Genomic DNA, 22,761 nt, shown 5'->3' with positions numbered 1-22,761 from the left:
AGAAGGAACGTAGTCACAGGAACAGGGCCAGCTCTTCATTAGTCCCGCTGCCTAGAGTACCTGGAAACCCTGCTGTCTTTTCCTGAAGTCTGGTGAAGAAGGTGGCCTCAGCACCATTTCTGAGAGACCAATGCCAGAGATTTTTTGTGTCATGAGGTCACAATATGTGAATACCTTTAGGAAAGGAAAACAAAGAAAGCAGTGTTTCCCGTTAGTTATTTTTTAGAGAATACTTACGTAAAAGACATAACTCACTTTTAGTGTTTGAACTGTCTTCTGACTCGGTGTTTCTTACCCTCGGCAGTACTGGCATTTTGGGGTGACGCTTCTGTATGGTAGGGTGTCCTGTGCCTTGTCAGCTGTTGAGCAGCACCCTTGGCCCACACCCACCAGCTGCCAGCACATTCATAAACTTCCATGGATGGGAACTGCTGCTCCAGAAACTTCTGCTTTCAAATTTTTAATGACAGGAAACTTCAATATCTTTGCTTAATTTTTCTCTAGGTGGATATGCTATTTTGAGGGGAAAAAAATGGAAGGGCAAAATAATAGAATTACCAGAGGATGACTTAAATCCCAGGATTGATTTTAATACATACATTGCTTTTTCTTTTGCTTAAAGCAAGTAAATAAAGTCCTTCCAGGTTTTCTGTGCTCATTATAGTTTTAATTTGGGGGAATTGACTCATTTAATTCTGAGCAGTAGGAGTTTACTGTAGGAGCAAGGACATCTCCTTTACCTTTCCAGGATATAGCTTTAGCTTAGCTGGCATTAGGAAAGCCTGCGTGGAGAAGGTGGCAGTGGGAAACTTAAGTGTGCCCGGCCTGCCCGCCTGAACACGCTCAAGGTGAGCAGGTGAGCCCCTGACTTCCTCGCGCCCTCTCTCCTGACTTTGTGGGTATCGAGTTGCAGGTTGTTTCTTCTTCCCGTTCCTATTGAGCCTTCTCCACATCCCATTCTTCTCCCCCAGATGTGGTGGCTAGGACTGTTCTGAGAAACTGTCTGTGTTTTCTGTGGTTACGTGTCTGCAGGTTGGATGCAGTTTCTAGTTAGCAGCGCGTGTGTGTTGATGGCCACTTGTAGTTGCTGCCAGGGCATCAATGATACTCTTCATTCTCTTGTGTGGGAGTTGGTGGAAACCACTGAAAAATACTGCTTAACTCTTTCTTCTTCCCACTTGGGCATGTATTTTAATAGAGGAATGGATTCTATTATGTAAGTTTAGGGACGAAGGTCAAAGAAGAGGCTAAAATGGTGAAAAATGAGTTCAGTTTAGGGAATAGTTTTTATTTCAGAATTGTTTACAGTTTCTAGGGAACGGGTATATGGCTGAGTGGACTGAAATTTTGGGTCACAGTGGCATCCTGGTGTAGGTGTTTAACAGAGAAGTGGGCGTCAGGAAGGTCTTTCACGGAATTTAAGCTGTAAACTCAAACAACTTAGTTTCAGGTTGCTAGTTAGTGTATGTTGTATTCTATAAAAACAAAAACGCATAGACTATATCTGATATGCTTAAAATTTTAAAATTTAATTGCCACTGTTTAAAGTTTATAGGCTCTAACCACACACAGTGTGGTGGTGAATTTCTGTGGGTCACTAGGTTGTTGCGAGTGGCAGAGTTAAAACTAGAAGTGAAGTCTGTTGCAGTTGTCTGCTGCATTTTCTCCTGTGACATTCAGTGTTTTGGGTAATATGTTAATATTGCTATAATATTACTAATTAGTAATTATAGTTATATAGTTATAGTTATATATTGATTACTATATTCTTGAACTAGAAAGTTTGGGTGTTTTGAAAAAATCAGGTACATTTAATGGTAGATATCTGTGTTATGTACTCTAAAATTTTTGTAACATTTGAACTGTTTGCAAAATACATAGTAGTGATGATTAATAATATGCTACTAGGTGTTTTTAGGTTATTTTTGTGTGTGGCTTGTGGCTGCTGAGTTTTAACTTGAACTGAGTATACCATGCATCAGTTGTATCACCTGTAATCCAGACAAGCTAATTCAATAGAATGTATATCATTTCTAATCCAAACAAACAAATTTTATAGGTTGAACTGTCTGTGTCTTAGAGGTTGAGTAAGTTTCTTAAGGTCATACACATAGCTACAAAGTAGCAAAGAGTACTTATTTTAACATAGATCTGTTCCCTTATAAGATCCCTATTCTTTGTATTTATATCATAAAAACATTGATATTGTATTTTAACATAGTCCTTAGGAATAATGACAATAGACAGCACATGAATTTTACCCAGGAGAGGTGAAAATTCATGGGGAAACTCGTCTGATTATGAAGGATTATGGCAAAATGAGTATATATTTCCTTGATATAGCTCTTGCATTTTCGTTTAGGGTTTATCAGAAGTGTTACAGTGTTCCTGATGTGAGTGTGCCAAGTGTGGTTAGGCACCTCTGAGTTCTGCAGCTCACATGTCTAAGGGCACAGTGACAGTGGGTGTGCTAAGCGTTTACAGTGGTGATCATACCCAGGTCTTCCACCTTCTACTCACTTTTTCTCTTTTTGCAAAAGGCCACCATTTTTGTAAATGCCAATTATATTATTTTAAATGTTAACATGTGGTAGCTTCATTATTGCTTAAAATGTTATTCCACTCTTGCTGGTATGGTACTAACACTTGGCACTTTTTTTTTTTTTTTTTTTTTTACCTAGCACATTTGCTTTTAGTAAACCCATCACTTTCAGGATATGAGCAAATTCAGGTTGCAAAGTGAATTTTCTTCTTACTACTTTGGAATTTGTTTGTTCTTAAATACAGGTATTTTGGCCTCTCCACAGTCTGCACCTGGAAACTTGGACAATAGTAAAAGTGGAGAAATTAAAGGTAATGGAAGTGGAGGAAGCAGAGAAAATAGTACTGTTGACTTCAGCAAGGTAATTTTTGTTATTAACTATACATTTTCATAATCATGCTTACTGAGACGATTGCTAGCAATGTGACTGTATTAACAGTGGTTATAATAATTTTTAATAACCAGCGCTTGTAAACCTGATGTGATGCTTGTGATGTTAACTTAAGATCAGAAATTGTGGAAAAGTAGCATAGCATAGCATAGCACTTGAATAATGTCGTATTTTACTAGTGTTAGAAATTCTGACAAAAGAATATGGGAATAATGTGGTGTTTCCATCTATACCTGTACATAGATATCATGAACCACAGGCATTTGTTGTGGAGCTGCCACTACTGGAAAGATAATTCTGGGAGTGATGTTACAGCGATAACAATTCCGCCTTTTCTCGGCTGTAATGTGACCCCAGAATTACTGTCTTGTGGTGTCAGTGCTTTCTGGAATGTAACTGGGAAACATCGGTGCTTCCCCATGGGTAGGTAAAGGTAAAGACATGGATTGAAAAATAACTCGCCTGTCTCAACTGTGATTTTTAATTTTCATAGGTGAGTGTTTAAATGAAATGTAAAAAAGAGCTTATTTCAAAAGAACAAAGCAAAAAACTGCAAGTTCAAATTACAGTTGAATTTAAAGCATACTTTATGAGCACTACCTCTGAATAATTGATTCTTGATATCCATTGCAATTTTTTGATGGTGTTGGATGGTGTTTACTATAGGTTACAAAGTCAGACTTCTAATTAAATGCCATTATTTCAAGTAAGATTCGATTTTTAAGCCTTTATGATGCGAAGTCTATAGATCACGTTTTGTAGAAGAGGCACTTAAGTGATGATTTGCATTATAGCCTTGCTGAGCTTCGAGCTCTAAAATTAAAAGCCTTGCGTTTGGGACGTCGCACTGTCGTTCTGCTGTAACTTGGTCATATCTTGACGGGTGCTCCGGTTATTCCAGACGAGTGTCGAGTTTTCAGCAGCGGGACTGCTGTGAGCAGACTGCTGTGATTTATATCTCAGATCTCCTCTAGACGTGGCGGGGGCCCTTTGTTTTGTTCCCCTGTCACAGCTGTGCTTTCTTTCACTTGGTCCATCCTTGTGCACACCTGCTTGCCCCCTGCCGGGCAGGACTCTGCCTCCTGGCACTGTAGTTGTGGCACGCTGGGTGTGGGACTCAAGAGGCCCGCTGTAAGTGCTGGTTTTATGTTCTTAGAAGCCCTGTTAGTGGTTGTTCAGTGACTTGTGTGAAGCTGCATACAAATGAAGACATTCCTGTACTCTGATATTATGTCCGTAGCCTTTTCTCTGTAATTATACACAGACAACCTAGTTCGGTCATACAGCGCTACCATACACGTATGCCAGTTATGACTGCTTTAGTTGTGAATGGAAATAAAAATGATTTTTCCCACTTACTGAAAATACTGGGGAATGCCCATAGTTCATTAAAAAGGATTTATAAAATGCAAAGGAACTACTTCATGTCTAAGATTGAACAATAGATAATGACTAAATGAATATTTTTAGAACTGTGTATAATTTCATGGACCATTGTTAGTTTGTGAACTATATTTTTGTCTTCAATAGTTTTTTAGTGAATAGTGCTGTATAGTCATTGAAACTTTTCTCTAGTCTGTTTGGTAGTTTAGGTCTCTGCAGTAGTGAAGATCATGCCAGTAATCCAGCTGGGAGTACTGTTTGGTAGCTGCGTTTTGCTTGCCCTTTTGTATTCGTCAACTTCATTCTTTGTGCTTGTGAGAATTTTGGCAGTTACACATTCTTTAGATCACCAGTTTTGATTAGCGAATAGTAGTCTTAAAGCATCTTTTTCCTGTTTCCTTCTAGACTGGTTAGTACCATGTACACTTTATTTTAAATTATTATTTATTTGTCAATAGGTTGATATGAATTTCATGAGAAAAATTCCTTCAGGAGCTGAGGCGTCCAATGTTCTGGTGGGAGAGGTGGATTTTTTAGAAAGACCTATAATTGCGTTTGTGAGGCTGGCTCCTGCTGTTCTTCTCTCTGGGCTAACCGAGGTCCCCGTCCCTACAAGGTAAGGCAGGGTTAACTGCAGTTGATGTCCTTCCAAAATGTCCCAAGTCTAGAGGAACATGTTGCTCTATGTAATGAAAGCTCCTTTTAATGGTTAGTGGTGCCATCGCCCCAGCACCTTGGCTGTTAGAGCATTAAGGATTCATCTTTCTTTCTGGGACTTAAAAGCGTCCTTTAAACCTGCATCGCATTTATGTTTTTATAGTAAAGTTCTGTTCATAGTATGGTCTGTGCAGGCACTGAAGTCAGAGAGCGTGGAGTGGAATCCTAGCTCTGCTGCTTTTTGTGGGATGGTCAAGCCAGACTTCTGCTTTCTAAGCTTTACTTGTAAAATGAGGGTAACAGTACCTCAGGGTTGATTAAATGTAATAATGCCCCTTAATTAGGCAGAATGCTTTGTTCTGACCTGATCCAATCTTCTGTTCAATATACATTAAGGATAATTAGCAAGTTGTGTTATTAGTATAAAGTGCCATCAGTTAGCTACTGATTATATGAACTTAATTACAAATGAGAATAATTAAGAATATATTTTTATAGTAATTAATATGAAGAATTAATTGCAGCCTGATTGAAATGTACATGCTAGTTTTTTAATAAGCTTTCCTGAGTTGCATTAATGGTACAGTACTGAGATAAATGAGAAAAATAATTCATAGATTCACATTTAAGTTCTTATAAACCAGGAAGGTGAATACTTCCAGTTTGGATAAGTATAAATATTAATATTTCAGTTCAGTTCAGTTCAGTCGCTCAGTCATGTCTGACTCTTTGCAACCCCATGAATTGCAGCACGCCAGGCCTCCCTGTCCATCACCAACTCCCGGAGTTCACTCAGACTCACACCCGTCGAGTCGGTGATGCCATCCAGTCATCTCATACTCTGTTGTCGTCCCCTTCTCCTCCTGCCCTCAATCCCTCCCAGCATCAGAGTCTTTTCCAGTGAGTCAACTCTTCGCATGAGGTGGCCAAAGTACTGGAGTTTCAGCTTTAGCATCATTCCTTCCAAGGAACACCCAGGGCTGATCTCCTTTAGAATGGACTGGTTGGATCTCTTTGCAGTCCAAGGGACTCTGAAGAGTCTTGTCCAACACCACAGTTCAAACGCATCAATTCTTTGGGGCTCAGCTTTCTTCACAGTCCAACTCTCACATCCATACATGACTACTGGAAAAACCAAAGCCTTGATTGGACGGACCTTTGTTGGCAAAGTAATGTCTCTGCTTTTCAATATGCTATCTAGGTTTGTCATAACTTTTCTTTGAAGGAGTAAGCGTTTTTAAATTTCATGACTGCAGTCACCATCTGCAGTGATTTTGGAGCCCCCCAAAACAAAGTCTGACACTGTTTCCGCTGTTTGCCCATCTGTTTCCCATGAAGTGATGGGACCAGGTGCCATGATCTTCGTTTTCTGAATGTTGAGCTTTAAGCCAACTTTTTCACTCTCCTCTTTCACTTTCATCAAGGCTTTTTAGTTCCTCTTTACTTTCTGCCATAAGGGTGGTGTCATCTGCTTACTGTATGTTAATAAGAATATAACTAACTAGGAAGTTAAATAACTTTTATTTGGGTTTCCCTAGTAGCTCAGTTGGTAAAAAAAAAAAAAAAAGCTGCCGGCAATGCAGGAGACCCTGGTTTGATTCCTGGGTCAGGAAGATCCTCTGGAGATGGGATAGGCAATAAGAGGTTGTTAAACAATAAGAGGCTGTTAAATAATAAGAGCTGTAAATAAAATGCTTTAATTCCAAAAGGGTTAGTCCCTTATTTTACCCTATAGTGTCTTTATCCAGATTGTAGTTTGAGGGACCATGAATTTCTTATGAATACTCAACTATTTTCTTAAGCCAAAGTAAGTACTGAAATGGGATTGGTATTCACTTTACTTATTTACTTCTTTTCATCAGAACAGACCAGAAAAAGTTGTTTACTCAAAATTCGAAAGGATATAGAAGACGGGGCACCGTCTTTAATATAAAACACTGATTCCCTAAGTACTTTTTCACTCTAAGAAAGATGGAGAGTAATAGCTTGGCAGAACTTAATTATGAGTGCCGTTTTTAGTTTTGTGATTCGTCTGGATAGAGTTGCCATCCTTTTTGCAGCCATTAGGATGTGAGGATGAAAAGGAGGTCTGAGTAATGTTTCTGCGTTTACATTTGTATGATTTCTTTATGATTCGTAGACTTATGTCTGTTGTTCATGTTTCAATCTCTCTGTCTTAATGTTCCCTTAGGTTTTTGTTTCTGTTATTGGGGCCTGCAGGCAAGGCGCCGCAGTATCACGAAATTGGAAGATCAATAGCCACCCTCATGACAGATGAGGTAATGAACCTGCCCCTTGACGTGGACACTGATTGTGAAGCACATAATGCTTATTAAATTATAGACTCTCACCTTCTTTGGTGATTTTAAAGTATATTTTATGGGTCTTTCTCTACAATACTTTGCTCTGTGCTATCAGTAATATGCAGATTTGAAAAAGTCATCTCCTTGATGTAGATGTATCAACGGCATCCCTGTTGTATATTTGTTTAAGCTCTTCACTGTTGCCTTAATAGAGTCTCATCTCTGTGCCTTTTGAACTCTATATGCTGTGACTGGCTCCTTTTCTCTGCTGTTGGCCCCGTCCACTTGGACTTCCTTTCTGCGCCTTGGATATACGATGCTCACGGCGGCCTCTGGACGCTGAGCACTGCCTCCACCCCTCGCCGCACCCCTGCATGCTGCACCCCTCATCTCAGCCAGATTCCTCCTGCAGTGTCCCCTCCTCTGAGACATCTTCCTCAGCCACCCTGTTCCCCATCCGTTTCCCTTCCTTTACCCTGCTTCATTTTTATAGGAGTTTTGTCATCCACCTGCAGGAGTGTATTCACGTAATTGCCCCTGAGTTCTTGAGTGCAGGGACTTTGACTCATCTGCGTTGGGCCTGCCAGAACTTCCCTGGTGGCTCAGTGGTAAAGAATCCGCCTGCCAACGCAAGAGACATGGGTTTGTTCAGTCCCTGCTCCGGGAAGATCCCACGTGCTGTGGAGCAGCTAAGTTACGACTCCTGACTGAGCATTGCTCTAGAGCCGGGAGCTGTGCGTGCTGAGCCCATGTGCCCGAACCATGGACGGCTGCACACTCCAGAGCCTGTGCTCCACAGCAAGAGAAGCCTCCACAGTGGGAACCCACACACCACAAACAGGGACCAGCCCCTGCTTAGCACAGCTACAGGAAAGCCTGTGTAGTAGTCAAGGCCCAGCCCAGCCAAAAACAAAAACAGAAAAAGCAAAGAATTGTGCCTTCCAAACAGTAGGTGCCCAGTCAGTAGGAATGGTCAGATTAATTAACTGTTTCAAGTAAAATTGTTATCCTGCCTCATGATTATTCCTCTAGGACAAATGACATTAAAATGTTATTTCCCAAGTAAAATTTCCTCTTTCTAAAAATTGGTGTGTATTAACACATTACTAGTTTCTTTTGTTGTTTGTTTTTTACTGTTAATTTATCTGGTAATACTAATAGTGAGTTATTCTTTTAAGTTGTTATCGCAGGCGGGGTCAAGAGTTTAAGTAATTACCTTTATGTAGACTTAGTTGTGGTATCAAAAGTGGCTTACTATGTATGGAATTTTCTTTCAACTTTAAAATCCTTTTACTCAATGTGTTTATTTTTCTTTAGATTTTTCATGATGTAGCTTATAAAGCAAAAGACAGAAATGACCTCTTATCGGGAATTGATGAATTTTTAGATCAAGTGACCGTCCTGCCTCCAGGAGAGTGGGACCCTTCCATACGCATAGAGCCCCCAAAGAGTGTTCCCTCTCAGGTGAGGATCTACACAATGCTTCTTTGAGTTCCTTTTTAAAAATTTTTCATTAAACTTTTTCAAGTAGTTTATACATTTTCAAAACTCAAAACCGTGTGAAGAGCTGCGCCTGGAGTTGTCCCCCCGCGTCGTGTCTGCCGTCCCACCCCGTCGCCACCGCTTGCAGGTCATCACTTGCTGTTCGTTTGTTGACATTCTTGCTCTTTTTCTTCAGTACAGGGAAATAGGAGCATGTAGTCTTGTTTTCTCCTCTCTCTTACCAGACATGGACATCCTGTACGGAGCGCTCTGCACCTTGCCTTCTTCATGTAACAGCGTTTCCTGGAGGTGTGACGGTCTTCCTCACAGCTCTGTTGTGTTCCTCCATGGATGCACTGCAGTCTGTCCTGCCTGGTGCAGGCTGTCTTCAGTTGTTTGCTGTTACAGACCACATCGTAGTGTTCGCCTGCCATCCTAGTCTTCGGCAGATGCATCTGTAGGATAGATTCCCAGGAATAAGATTCCTGGCTTACATGGGAATTGACTTACAGTTTTAGCAAATGTTGCCAGAATCTCCTCTTCTTGGGTTGAACTGTTTTGGACTCATTTTGGTGATGAATGAGAATGCCTGTTTCCCTGCAGCCTCACCAGCATGGGGTCTTGTCACACTTCTGGATATTTGTCAGGATGATACGTATCATTATCTTACTCTGTCAGGCACTTCAATGTGATTTTAATCTGTGTGTCTGTAATTAGTGAAGTTGAGTATTCCTGAATGTTTGTCCATCACCCTCCACCAACTTTTTTTTACCATTTGAGCTATTCATCTATCCTTCTGCGTTTATCATGACTTGCTATGTAGAGAATGCTTGCAGTCTATCTTCTTTCTAAATTGAAGTCTGTTTGTCCCAGTTTATTAAAAAGTTAAGCATTTTTCTGTTTGCTTGGTGATGTTGTCTTTATCATTTACTAAATTTCCATAGTCAGTCAAGTCTCTTTCTGGGATTTCTTTTCCATTGATTGGTCTAGGCATGGACCACTTACACACTTTAATTTCTGGGAGTTTTTAGTATATTTTAATATCTGGTAGATCTGCATTCTTTCTTGACCTCTCTCTTACTCTTGTTTTTCTGAATTTGCTGGGTCATCTTTGTATATTTATTTTCATACTAGCTTTAAAATCAACTTTCTGTTTGAAATAAAGTGTGATTTTTAAAAAATTGTGATGGAAATTAAATTTCTAAATGAATTGAGGGAAAATTGAAGTCTTTTCAAGAACATGGTATATCTTTCCCCAGTTGTTTTCCTGATTGTTTTCAAGTCAGTTTTTGTGTCCTTAAGGAATATTATAAAATTCTCCTTATGGGCGCCTGACACTCCTCTTGGCGAGTGTATCCATAAGTATTTTATCTTTGTTTCTGTTATAATTGAGGTCTTTGTGCCATTATATTGGCTGTTGCTTTCATATATGTGTGTATACACATGAAGACTGTTGATTATTGTGTATTTCTTTTGTATCCTGCTTAACATGTATCCTTCCTTAATTCTTTTGTTGTGTATAGTCATGTGATCTCCAGTAAAAGGTAATATTATTCATTTTCTAACTCTTACACCTTTACCATGTTTTCTCTTGCCTAATGGCATCGACTAAAGTCTCTGATAGTTTCACATAGTAGTTGACTTTAAAGGGTATTTCTTAATTTTTTCATAATTGTAGTCAGAGTCTTTAGTGTTTCCGTCATTAAGTTACTATCATTGGTGCCAAAATACATATTTTATCATATTAAGAAAATACCCTAATTTCTGTTTTATTGAATTTTTAAATACAAGTGAATGTTGAATTTTGTCAGAGGGCTTTTTAAGCATCTCTGGAGATGACCATGTGAATTTCACTTACCAGTTATTATGGTAAATCATGTTAATAGGTTCTTTAATCTGAAGACACTCTTGCATTGTTGGAATAACCCATCTTAGGCTTTGAAGTGTCTGTAGTCTTTGTCTAATGTCTCATTTAAGTTGCTTCCATCTCCATTTGTAAGTAGATTGGTTTATAGATTTTTGTGGAGTGTTTACATTTTGGTGTCATTAAACTTGTTTCATAAAAACAGATTTGTAACTTTTCCTTTTTCTGTGCTTTAAACTTTAAGTGGCTTATAATACTTTGATTCTAGAAGTTTGGAAGATTTTTTAGTAGAATTTTCTGAGCTTGACTCTTGTATGGTAGACTTCAAGGCTTGTTATTTCTTCTGTGGAAATTGGTTTGTGTAAGCGTTCTCTCTTTTTCTGGAGTCAGTTTTGGTAAGTTATATTTTCCTAGAAAATTACCTATTATACTCATTTTTGGTGTCAACTTTGGGAAAATTTTTTTTAAGTATAGTACCCATTTTATCAAGTAGTCTGTCTCCCTCATTGTATATTTATATATTGTATATAAATAAAATGTGTGACTTTGCTTCCTTGTCTTATCTTTGGTTGTATATCAGCTGATGATTTAATCATATTGTTCTAATAGAGCAACTTTTAGCATCTATTTCAGTTCTCCTTTTTAAAAAAGTATATTGGGTTTTGTAACTCAGCTTCTGCATTTAGCTGTTTTCTTTTATTCCTTTTACTTTCCTTCAGGAAAAACTTCTTTTCACACTTGGTGAATTAAATGCTCAACACATTCATTCGTGTTCTTTCGTTATTCTTAGTCTAAGAGCTGCTCTGCTTTCTTGGATGATGCTTTTGCTGCATCGCATCAATTGTGAGGGACAGTATTTTCATTAGATTTGTTTTGTGGGAGTTCAGTAATTTTGTTTCCTCTTTCCCCTTTGAACTGTGGTGTAAGTTAGTTTTAATCTCGACGTTTTCAGATGGTAGTTCTAGGATTATGGGTAAGTCGTGCTGCTTTGGAAACACTGAGCATGGGGCCCAGGGGGCTCCCTGCTGTGACAGGTCTGGGGCGGCCCTGGGAGGAGCACTCCCCCACCCCGTGTTTTCCTCCCCCCCCCTCTCTGTCTCCCTTCTCTCTGTCCCTCTATTGCTCTGTTCCCACTTCACCTCTCCCCCAACCCACTTTTGTTTGGTCCAGTAACCTCTGACCTTTGGAGGTAACAAAACTTGCTCCCTGAGGAGGAGAGTATCTTTTATCATGAGAATAGTACTCTTGAATTTGTAATAAAACATAATAGGGAATTGATTTTTATGAAAATTTATTTGATGACTCATGCTGCTTACATCTTACGTATTTAATAAGAAAAAATGGCATTTACTTTTTTCTTAATGTAAAGTATAAAGTGCATTTTTTCAGTAGTAAACATGAATAAGGGATTAAAATTCTAGTTGAAGAGATGTTTTATTGGATTTTCATGTCCCTGTTGCTGAGTAGTAATTTGAAATGATTTGTGTGAGTGTTCTATAGTATATTTGATGTTAGATTATAAAATGGAAAATGCCAGTATAAATTTGAAATATTAACAGAGACAAATTTTAGATTCTATTTCAAAGTGCAGTGTCTTTAAAGTGGAAGTTGATACTAGGAAGCATTTTTCTTTCGAGGAGTATCGGTTAGACATATGTAATCAATGGGAGAGCTCATGTTCCCTTTAACGAAGATGCTATTTTGGCTTCCTTAATACAGGATTCTGAAAGATGTGTATGTGTTGTTGTTTTTCTTTTTTTGTGAAATGCAGGAAAAGAGAAAGATTCCTGTATTTTCCAATGGATCTGCCCCCAGCTCGGGCGACGCCCCGAAGGAGGCAGCGCACCACGCGGGGCCCGAGCTCCAGAGGACTGGACGGTGGGTACAGACGCTGCTTCCGTGCGGGCGTCTCTCGGGGGTAGAGACTGATGTGATGGACAAGGCAGAGACATGCTTTTTCTTTGCAAGTGTTTGGAAACTAAGTTTGTCTAGTATTTTTCCATATTTTAAAAAATGTGTATTGTTTTCATAGGCATATAATGTTAAGGATAATTACTATGCATTTAAAAATAGTTTACTAGAATATATTGGGTTCTGTATACTAGGATTTAATTTAAAACAAAACCATTATGCAGCATATATTAAGAATACTGTAGTTCTGTAGTAGGTTAATTTAATTGGCTGCACACACAGAAGATTTCTTGAGAAAGTGTGGTGTCCTGTTGCCATTCCCATAGAAAGTCAGAGCAATGGGAACAGAGAGGAACCGCAGCCGTTGTGTTGTGTGTGTGTGCAGAGGAGTAACACTCTTCCGTGAGCAGCATACCATGAGATGGTGTGAAAGCAGGCAGACAAGCATATGCTCTCTGGAAACCTAGTTAGAAAAACTGTTGCAGAAGTAAATTGTTGGGATAAAAAATAGAAATATGGCCAGGTACAAACATTGTCTTAGAATTTTTTGTAGAGATAGAAAAATACCATGGTATTGCCATAGTACAGAAGAAAGCATGTGGATAGTGATAGTGTTTGCCCATTGGTGCTCCCTATGAGCTAAAGATCTCGGATCTTAAATAGTAGTAGTCTCTGAATATACTAGAGTAAGCCTCTGCCCCCATGCGAAAGGTGCTCATTTGAGTTATTAGTATTGTTCTTCAAACTGAGGTAGGGTTAGTCTCTAACAAGTACAGAGTCAGGCCCCTACTGATCATGTTACCTGAGAATCTCATATAAATTTTTGACTTCATGATATAGTTTCATAAACTAGTTTATCATTGGCACCATTTTTATTATAAGTTGGCACCCTTTGCTTTATAGATTTTTTAGTCCCATTGCTGTCATATTATTTATAGGATAACTTCTTCCAGCTGTCAGTGTATGTTTAGGTTTATTTCACTATTAACTTTGGAAACTACTGGAATGGTAAAATTTAAAACTAGAGCAAGAGTCCCCAGCCCCGGCCCTGGTCCATGGCCCGTGAGGGGCCAGGCCTCTGAGCAGGGGAGAGCGGCGGGTTTACAGCTGCCCCTCGTCCCTCACATCCTCCCAGGCTGTGGAAAAAGTGTCTTCCATGAAACTGGTCCCTGGTGCCAGTAAGGTTGAGGAATGCTGACCTAAAGCATTTGAAAGCATAAAATTAACTTTTTCGGCGTATTTTTCTGCAGTAGGGATTTAAATGATCATGCATTTTATAAGTCACATAATCTTTGAGAATTACTGGTTTGCCACCAGTGTTTACTGAGTATCTGCTGCTTCCCAGGCAGTATTCTAAACCCTGGAGAGAATAGCAGTGAAGAAGACAGGGTCCCTGCTCCTCACAGAGCTTGTTTTGTAGTGGAGTGCTTTCAGATCAGGTGTATCCAAAAGTCTGATTGAAGAAACATTGAAATGAGAAGGATTTGATGCACAAATATAGATTTAAATTTACTAATTAAAACATCTTTATTTTATTAATATACACACTGGTTTGACTACATATACAGTAAATTACACACACTGAAATAGTTTTTAGATTTTTTTCTAGACCAGAAATATTTATGTGTTTGGAGTATTAATTTTAAAAGTAAAATTATTTACTTCACTCCTGAGTGAACCTAAGCACAGGTACTTAGTAAAGGGCATTTGGGGACTTATGATTTATATTATAATTGCATTCCTGGTATTTGTCACACTTGCCTTTAAGATTTATAATGTAGATAATGATTAATAACATTGCTCACACACATTTTCATAAATGGGCATTAGGTCCTATTTATTTTTATTGTGCATTTCCTTGCACGTTTGTGTTTGATATTTTGCATTTACTATTTAAGTTGCTTGCCTGTAGCCTTTTCAGTGTATAGTCTGTAAGATATAGATGTTTGTGTCTCTTTTAATTTAGTGAGATTTACCTTTCCACTGTCAGTGGACTAGATTAAATGAGTGTGTCTTCTAAAATTTGTACCATTATTTATATAGGATATTAATTTTTGTTGACAAATGCTAGGCACCAGCAGTTTTATGTAGCCCATAGTTTTAGTGTGAACAGCCAGAATCCTCTAGTGTACAGTTTGACGAGTTTCATCTCACCTATTTAGGCTTTTTGGTGGTTTGATACTTGACATCAAAAGGAAAGCACCTTTTTTCTTGAGTGACTTCAAGGATGCATTAAGTCTGCAGTGCCTGGCCTCGATTCTTTTCCTATACTGTGCCTGTATGTCTCCTGTAATCACTTTTGGAGGGCTGCTTGGAGAAGCTACAGAAGGCAGAATAGTGAGTACAAAGATTGGTAGTGGCCAGGCTCTTAGCTCCTCGGAGGCACGTGTCGGCGTGCATTTGTCTCACGATTCCTACTTTTATTTGAAGAGTCTACCCACAGCATGATTAACCCGTCCCAAAGCAGACTTCCCCCAAAGGTAATTGCTGTGGAAAACATGGGGAAGCCATTTGAACAGGAGAAGATGCACAGTTGAGGTAAAAAAAAAAAAAGAAAAGTTTCTCATGGCTTGCTGGATGAATGGTTTGATCTCCTGAGTAAAAGGCTTGTATTGTCTTTGTGGGGGGAGAGGGTGGGGGTGTTCAGATGGACTGAACTCGTCCCGGTGGGTCGTGGGTGGGAGAATTTATCGGGGGCGGGGGGTGGGTGCCCCTTGTCCTTCAGGGTGTCACAGGACTAGGTAGAGCCGTGTGATCACCAGCGACTCATCTGCCCTGGCGGGTCCACCGGGCAGACCGTTGGGGAAAAGGGAGCATGATTACGGACAATGATGGATTTTGAAGTGGTGTTTCCTTTAATTTTGCTGTTACTAAACTTGTGTGAAAGCTGTCAAAAGTGTTAACTGGGAAGTATAACTGAAAACGACATCTGTACATTGACACAACTAGAATGAAATCGTTTATGTTTCGTTCTGGGTAATTCCATGCTGGGCTGTGATTATAGAGCCGCACCTGGTGCTGTGTGAAACTGAGAAAGTGACTTCTGTTGCTGTTTATATACATTTTAATGGCATTTAAGTGAGACAGTTTGTGATTCCTAAGTGTATTTTGTTTAATGATATTTACTCTTTGGAGAAAGTTTATTTTTTATAGATCTTAAGCTTTTTAAAAACCCACCAAACCTAAGTAGGAATTGCTTATTTCAAGTATTTCATAAGCTGAACATGAGGTAAACCTGACAAGTGAAATTTCCTTTCAACTCAGTTTACTTTCTGTTATTTAGATTAATTTACATTGTTCTTTTATATTATTATATCAGATATATATATATATTTAGTAAGCTGCTTAAAGCAGCTGTCGCAAGTTGTATGTGTATTTCTGCTGGTCCCCAAGGACGTGTGTCTTGTCTGTCACCGTCACGGAAATTCTGCTTCTTCCTCTTGGACTGTCACTCGCTGGCTCCCCATCTCATCCTGCTCTTTAGTACCCCGTGTGTGTGATAGCACTCTAGACGTTGGAGGAGCATGGGCGCGGGTAAGGCACGGGCGCGTGTCTTCTGTCCTCTGGGCCCTAACCGAGAGGAAGATGAGGCAGTGTATGTGCAGTTGCTCTGTCGCGGTGCGCTGGGCAGCGCGAGTGAGGTGAAGGAAGAGCTAGAGAAGCTGTAATTACAGAAGCAGGGAAGTCAGAAGGATTGTGGAGGGGCATGCTACGGAGATGACGTGTGTATTCTGATGCGTTATTGGAACTTCAGGTAAAAGTGGAGATGTTAGGAAGTGTAGATCCGGAGTTTCTGGAGTGATAGGAAAGAAATACAGAGTGGGAAGCTGAGATAGATGAGGTTAGCACTTTAAAGGGAGAGGAGAAGTGGGAAGTTATCCCCATTTGTGGATTGGAAGAAGGAGGGGAGTGAGGAAGTGGCCCGGCAGATTAGACATAGGCACAGCCGGAGCTTTGAGCGAGAAATCAGGACAGTATGACTTTGCAGAAACCAAATCAGGGGTAGAGGAAGAGGCGACAGGAGCAGGGGCTGTCCCGCCCTGCAGTGGAGCGGGTGAGGGGGTGCTGAGGGTGGGCTCCTGCTGGGCGGCGTGGAGGCTGAACGCGGGTTGGGGGAGGCAGCAGAGTGGGGCTGTGATTTCTCTAGGGAAAGATGGGCTTTGGTTTGGCAGTGAAGATAGAAATGGTTTAAAACTTGGGAAAAAGGAGATCAGGGTAGAGGAACTAGCGGATGCGGCAGTGAGGGGAACGCTGAGGAAGGTCTCCACCGGCAGAGTCTGCTTTTTCCACACAGCACTGGGGGGAGTTCATTCTCCACACCCCCCAGCCCCCCTCCCCCCTCATTAGCGTTTCTTTATCTGCCATCTCCTTGTTTCTGTTTCCCTGCTTTCTATTTCTCGGTGACGTTTAGACATTTTTTCCCTTTGATTTGAGCTCTAAATTCATTCCTAAATATGCATACTGTAATCGAACCAAGGATTTCATAACAGCTTAGTAGTGTTTTTTGTCTGTGGGCAAGAAAACACATTTATCTCATACAACTCATAAATATATTGTTAACATGAACTCTTCCTCATTTTGCCAAAAGTGAAGTCTATATGTGGCTTTGATCCTGTATTTATACTAAGAGTTGAATGTCTCATTCGCGACATAACTGTTTCTGCTGTGAGTTAGATTTTGACATGCTGTTAGTACTGATGTTGAGAGCTGCTACCATTTGTTGAGTGCATCCCATATGCCAGACTGTGTTCCTGCTGGTGTTTTCAGAAACACTGCTTCATTAAGCTCTCCTGGCTTTCATCACCCACATTCAAAGGTGAGGAAAGGTGGGCTGGGTGAGTTTGAGATGTGGCCATGGTTCAGCAGCTCAGCTCACAGGAGGCGGTCTGCTTCCTCAGATCTGGTCCGCTGGAGCTCTGATCTCGGCCCGCTGCTCGCTGCCTCCCGGTCCAGGAGGGCTGTCTCTCACAAGCGCCTTCTCTTTGCTTTCCCGATGCTAGGCTTTCCCTTTTCCTGGTCAGTATTCCAGCTGACCTTGATGTTTGTGAATGGAAACTGCTTTCTTTCAGCCCCTACCTCCCTGTCCAGTGGCAGAGTCTGTATCTGTACCCTTTCCCAGCTGATCACCTAATGAGTTAGGGTGTGACATTGGTTGCGAAATGAAACTGGCCTACTAGCTCTTAAGATTTTTGTGAGTCTTTCATTTTATCATTTTAACCCAACTTTAATGGGTTTTCCTTTTCTGTGGTTTCCAGGAGATTTTTCATTTATTTGTGTTAAGCATTTCATTTTTTATATTTATTGGTTAAGCCAGTCATATTAGAAAAATTTCTTTAAAATGTGTGGGAAATTGTCTTTGGAAATCAATTTGAGAACAATAGGACCACGTGATATGTCTTGTTCATCTATTTGAAGGAGTAGATTTTTTTTTGGAACACACTGTATCAAATACTTCAGATACTTTTTGTTTTCTTAAATGAACTATTTTGGACATGCCAAAGTATTGAAAATAATATATGCATCTTTGTCCCCCCCATGGGCTTCAGAAGTAAACCATGTTGTGTAGAGGGGGTTGAAGCCTCTTGAGTCCGTCTTCCATGTACCCCACTCTCCCTGCCTCCCACAGTGTTGAGCTTTAAATTAAGGTTGATTGCAAAAGCTCACCTCTAGTATGCTAAAGCAAAACAGTTTTGTAGTGTATTTAAAATATGTTTTTAACTTTCCTTACTTAAATGTTAAGTTTGAGATTTAAAGTTGCATTTGCTGTATTTTTTTAAACCACTTGATTAATGTTTTTTTTTGCAGGTGTCTTACATGTACTACAGTAGGTTAGAGATGTGTTCACGATGTATTACTTTTATTCATTTCTTCTTTCCTTGAACAGAGTGCAATAGAGTCTCTTTTTGGAGCATCATTAACTGGGATTGCCTACTCGTTGTTTGCTGGGCAACCTCTCACAATATTGGGGAGCACAGGTCCAGTTTTAGTGTTTGAAAAAATTTTATTTAAATTCTGCAGGTATGTAACAGCTCTCCACTTTTCACATGTGTTTACGTAAGTGTATATTATATATTATTGTATTAGCTTTAATTAAAAGTTCTCTGTATATTTATGAATAGCTGGAAAAGAGGCTCTGATCAGTGAGTGTATATTATATATATATTTTAATATATAATTCTCAGTGTTTGGGGCTACTGTGTGGCAGACACTCCTCTGGCTCCTGCTGCCACCCCAGGCACCTTGAGTATAAAGTCCGTGCATTTGAGTTCTGATAAGCATGGCACGTGAGGGACAATAAAAATCCTTTGTGTTAGCAGATTTCAGCCTAGTAAGAATGTGTTAAATCTGAATTAGGTATTGTACAGTATGCCGGTCTTATTAGGAAGTTTAGAAAGAGGTGCGTCTAGGAGGCTGATGCTGGCTCTGCCAGGCAGCGGGTGGGGGTTGTTCACGCGCGGGGTCGGTGCAGGCCTCTGGCCCATGGTCCCAGAATTTGACCCAGCAGTACTGTCCCTTTTGTGAGAGCAATGCAGCTGGATGTTTAGCCTGGAACAGCTTGATGCTGTTACATGTTTGATTCACCTAATTCCTCTTGTTCTGGTTCTTTCTTCCCTGAGCAAGCTGATTCGGATCTGGCATGATACGCACATAAACAGAATGTAGTGGCCTGACCTGTTTAAGGCTCACTTATTTGAAACTGAGTTGGAAAATGAGTCACGCTGTGGGTGGCGCTGGTGGTGGCAGAGCTAGTGGTGGGGAAGGTGTGACGGCGGGGCAGGGGTGTGGCTGCCCTGTTCACACTGGAGCCCCGGGTCTGCAGAGAGGGCAGCACACATCCGGGTGTCCTGGAGGCCGGCTTCTGTCACTTAAGCCTCATAACTGGTTTCTAAAGTGAGCTCTTTGTTTTTAAGTACATATTGCCTGGTAGGTTTTCACTGTAGAACTTGTATAAGTAAAATATAACCGTTAAGTCTAATAACAAGCTAGTCTTCAGTTGAAGCAAAAAAAAAACACATAGAGCTTTCTCTGGTCATTATTTTGTTATTCCGTAATAAGCTGTCTTTTAGAAATCTCAGGTTTTTGTACTGTTCTTACTGCTTATTATGGAGATTTTAAGTACCAGTACTGTTTGGCATGTATATGTTGATCGTGTCCACATTTACTTTTCTTTCCAAACAGAGATTACCACCTTTCCTATCTGTCTCTGAGAACCAGTATTGGTCTGTGGACTTCTTTCCTGTGCATTGTTTTGGTTGCAACAGATGCAAGCAGCCTTGTGTGTTACATCACGCGGTTCACCGAAGAGGCTTTTGCAGCTCTCATCTGCATCATATTCATCTACGAGGCTTTGGAGAAGCTCTTCCATTTAGGAGAAACATATGCCTTTAATATGCACAACAATTTAGAGCAACTGACCAGCTACTCGTAAGTGTCTCTATTTCCCCTAATATTAAAATGTATTTTTGCAGACGTTTCAGAGCAAAAGAAAACAGATTTTTTTTTTTTTTGCAACGTGATGCTCACTGTATATCAAGCTATAACTACCCAGCTGGCAATACGGAGGTTGACTTGTTTGTTACAGGTGAGATCTTACCAAAGCGCTCAGTGAATATAAATGTGACTGAAGAAATTCAGTCACTGTTATTCCATGAAACAACTTGTCCAGGTGTATATATTTTTGATTTCATGTTTAAATTGGATTGGCCAATTTAAGTTCAGTTGTTTGGCAACTGCCCACCATCTATTTAAATATTGTTCATGTTGTGCATTTTCATTAATTTTTGTGGATGTTACTTTAAAATTTCAGTATACTGTTGTATGCTGTTTCGTGGATTATTTTCTTTGTGATAAAGCATGAAACGAAAATATTTTAAGACTCAAAAATAAAATGGGATTTGAGAAGTAATTATAATAGTTGCAAACGGTTGGCAGACATTTAAACATCACGAAGGTTATTAAAACTGACACGTTCTGAGGTGGATGCCTGTATTTGCTGTCCTGCACACAGTTAATATGAGCTTGAGCCTACATTTGGTAAACTGTCAGGGAGGAAGATGGTGACCAAAACCCTTCCTCCTCCTGCCCCCCACCCCGTGCTGCGGCGTCACACTTCTCCTCCCCCACTGTCCTCCACACTCTCAGCTTTGATGGACAGAGGACGGAGGAGTCTGCAACTTCCTGTAAGATACTGACCTGTTTGAAAATATTAGCGACCCTTCGATACCAAGTCTATTTTGTGTCATCTATGTTCTCAAACTAGTTATTTTTTTTAATGTAAGTTTTTGTCTTCTCTCTTTCCCTGTTACTCTGATCTTTAAGAAGTGTGAGCATGATTTTCATAGCTCGTGACAGCAGCTAGAGGATTGTTCCTGTGTGTGCAAGTCCTTTGTTCAGCTGACATTTTCTGGCAGACACTGTGTTGAGTGTTGCTTAATATTCATATCAGTATTAGTCATTCACGTCTTTGTGAGTTATTCGTGTCATAGCCCCTTTTGTGTATGAAGAAACTGAGGCTCTTTAAGGGTAAAACTTGACTTGGGTCAGATAGCTAGTAAATGACAGAGCCTCCGTGAATCCAGAGTCCAGCCTCCCACCTTTTCTCAGACAGCTCATGGTCCAGTTGAGAATATTTTTGTTTGTTCTTTTCATTTTTTAAATCAATATTCAGAGATTTGTTTTCTCATGTGTGTGTCTCTAGCTTTTTCAGGCAGGTCAGATAGTTCTGGGTATGAACTGAATTCTGATTAGTTAGACTCTCTTAGTACGGTCCTGAAAAATGAGGTTTTACCCATTACTTTAAGGGTGACTCTTAAGATGAATAAAGGAATTGCTAGAATTCGTGGAATTAACAAGAGTAGAAGTTGTACTGGTTCCCAGTGCCTGTTGTGTGTGTGGGCAGCGGGGTGGCAGCAGCTCCATGGGGTTAAGTGATGAGATTCAATGGAGGCTGATCATGTTAAATGTGATGTCTTCCCAGATTTTTAAAGAAAATAGTTCTGCCCCAAGGGATGTGTCCAACTAGTTGCATTAAGTAAGCATTTTCTTTATTTATGTAAGCCAAACTTCATTCCATTCCATTGTTTCTGAAATGTTTTCACTTTTTTTCCATGCATAACATGGAATAAAGAAGTTAAAAACTACTCCACTATGTGACTGGTTTAATACAGTATAAACATGAAATTCAGAATCCTTAAAACTGTGTCCAATTCTGATTTCTCAGATGTGTGTGTGTTGAGCCTTCTAACCCTGGCAATGAAACGCTGAAGATGTGGGAGGAAAAGAATGTGACAGCCCGTGACATTCCCTGGGGGAACCTCACTGTGTCTGTGAGTATAAATGAAGCGAAGGCTAGTGCAGACCGTTAACCTCGTTCTTGAGCTTTTTCTGAGTAAAATGAAGTTGCTCAGTTGTGTCCGACTCTTTGCGACCCCATGGACTATACAGGCCAGAATACTGGAGTGGGTAGCCTTTCCCTTCTCCAGGGGATCTTCCCAACCCAGGGATCGAACCCAGGTCTCCCGCATTGCAGGCGGATTCTTTTTACCAGCTGAGCCACCAGGGAAGCCCAAGAATACTGGAGTGGATAGCCTATCCGTTCTCCAGTGGATTTTCCCGGCCCAGGAATTGAACTGAGGTCTCTTGCATTGCAGGTGGATTCTTTACCAGCTGAGCTACATGGGAAGCCCGTTTCTGAGTAAACCTATGTTTTCTTTTTGATTGATGAATATCGTTTTCAGAATAGTGTTGTGTTGACCAAATGAGAATTATCCCATTTTTAAAAACCATATCCTGAAGTGTAGAAGCTGAAAAAAACGGAACCTGAGATCAAGGGAAGAGAGATCAAGATGGACTATGTTTGGCTTCCAGGATACTGAAAAAAAAAAAAAGTGAAAGTGTAGTCGCTCAATTGTATTGACTACTGTAGCCCTCCATGCCCCTCTGTCCATGGAATTCTCCAGGCAGGACACTGGAGTGGGTAGCCATTCTTTTCTCCAGGGGACCTTCCTGACCCAGGGATCGAACCTGGGTCTTCTCTGTTGCAGGCAGATTCTTTAACATCTGCAGCACCACGGAAGCCCTCCAAGATATTAATTATTGGAAAGATGTGAATATGCTTTCGGGTTTCTAGTTCCTCTTGGATTCACATGCTCATCGGCCTGTGGTTGCAGGTCCTGAAGTTAACAGTTCAGCAGCCCGCACTCGTCCTGCCTTCTGTTCAGTCTATCTC

General features: G+C 40.3%; 1 protein-coding gene across 4 annotated transcripts in view; it reads left to right on the top strand.

Moving 5' to 3' along the window:
• The window catches only part of SLC4A7 (solute carrier family 4 member 7), a 124,682-nt gene that overhangs the window by 67,747 nt on the left and 34,174 nt on the right, over positions 1-22,761 (top strand). For all 4 annotated transcript variants that reach the window (XM_018067218.1, XM_018067222.1, XM_018067219.1 and 1 more), the window contains 9 exons: positions 2,788-2,903; positions 4,775-4,932; positions 7,165-7,252; positions 8,594-8,740; positions 12,394-12,500; positions 14,696-14,870; positions 18,418-18,551; positions 19,713-19,958; positions 21,754-21,859. In XM_018067218.1, coding sequence (XP_017922707.1) covers positions 2,788-2,903; positions 4,775-4,932; positions 7,165-7,252; positions 8,594-8,740; positions 12,394-12,500; positions 14,696-14,870; positions 18,418-18,551; positions 19,713-19,958; positions 21,754-21,859 — 1,277 coding nt within the window. The remainder of the gene's footprint in view (positions 1-2,787; positions 2,904-4,774; positions 4,933-7,164; positions 7,253-8,593; positions 8,741-12,393; positions 12,501-14,695; positions 14,871-18,417; positions 18,552-19,712; positions 19,959-21,753; positions 21,860-22,761) is intronic.

The sequence above is a fragment of the Capra hircus genome, chromosome 22, assembly GCF_001704415.2.
Source record: "Capra hircus breed San Clemente chromosome 22, ASM170441v1, whole genome shotgun sequence".
Taxonomy (NCBI): Eukaryota; Metazoa; Chordata; class Mammalia; order Artiodactyla; family Bovidae; genus Capra; species Capra hircus.
Note: the sequence above shows the minus strand (reverse complement) of the source record. Positions and strands in the feature narration are given on the sequence as shown.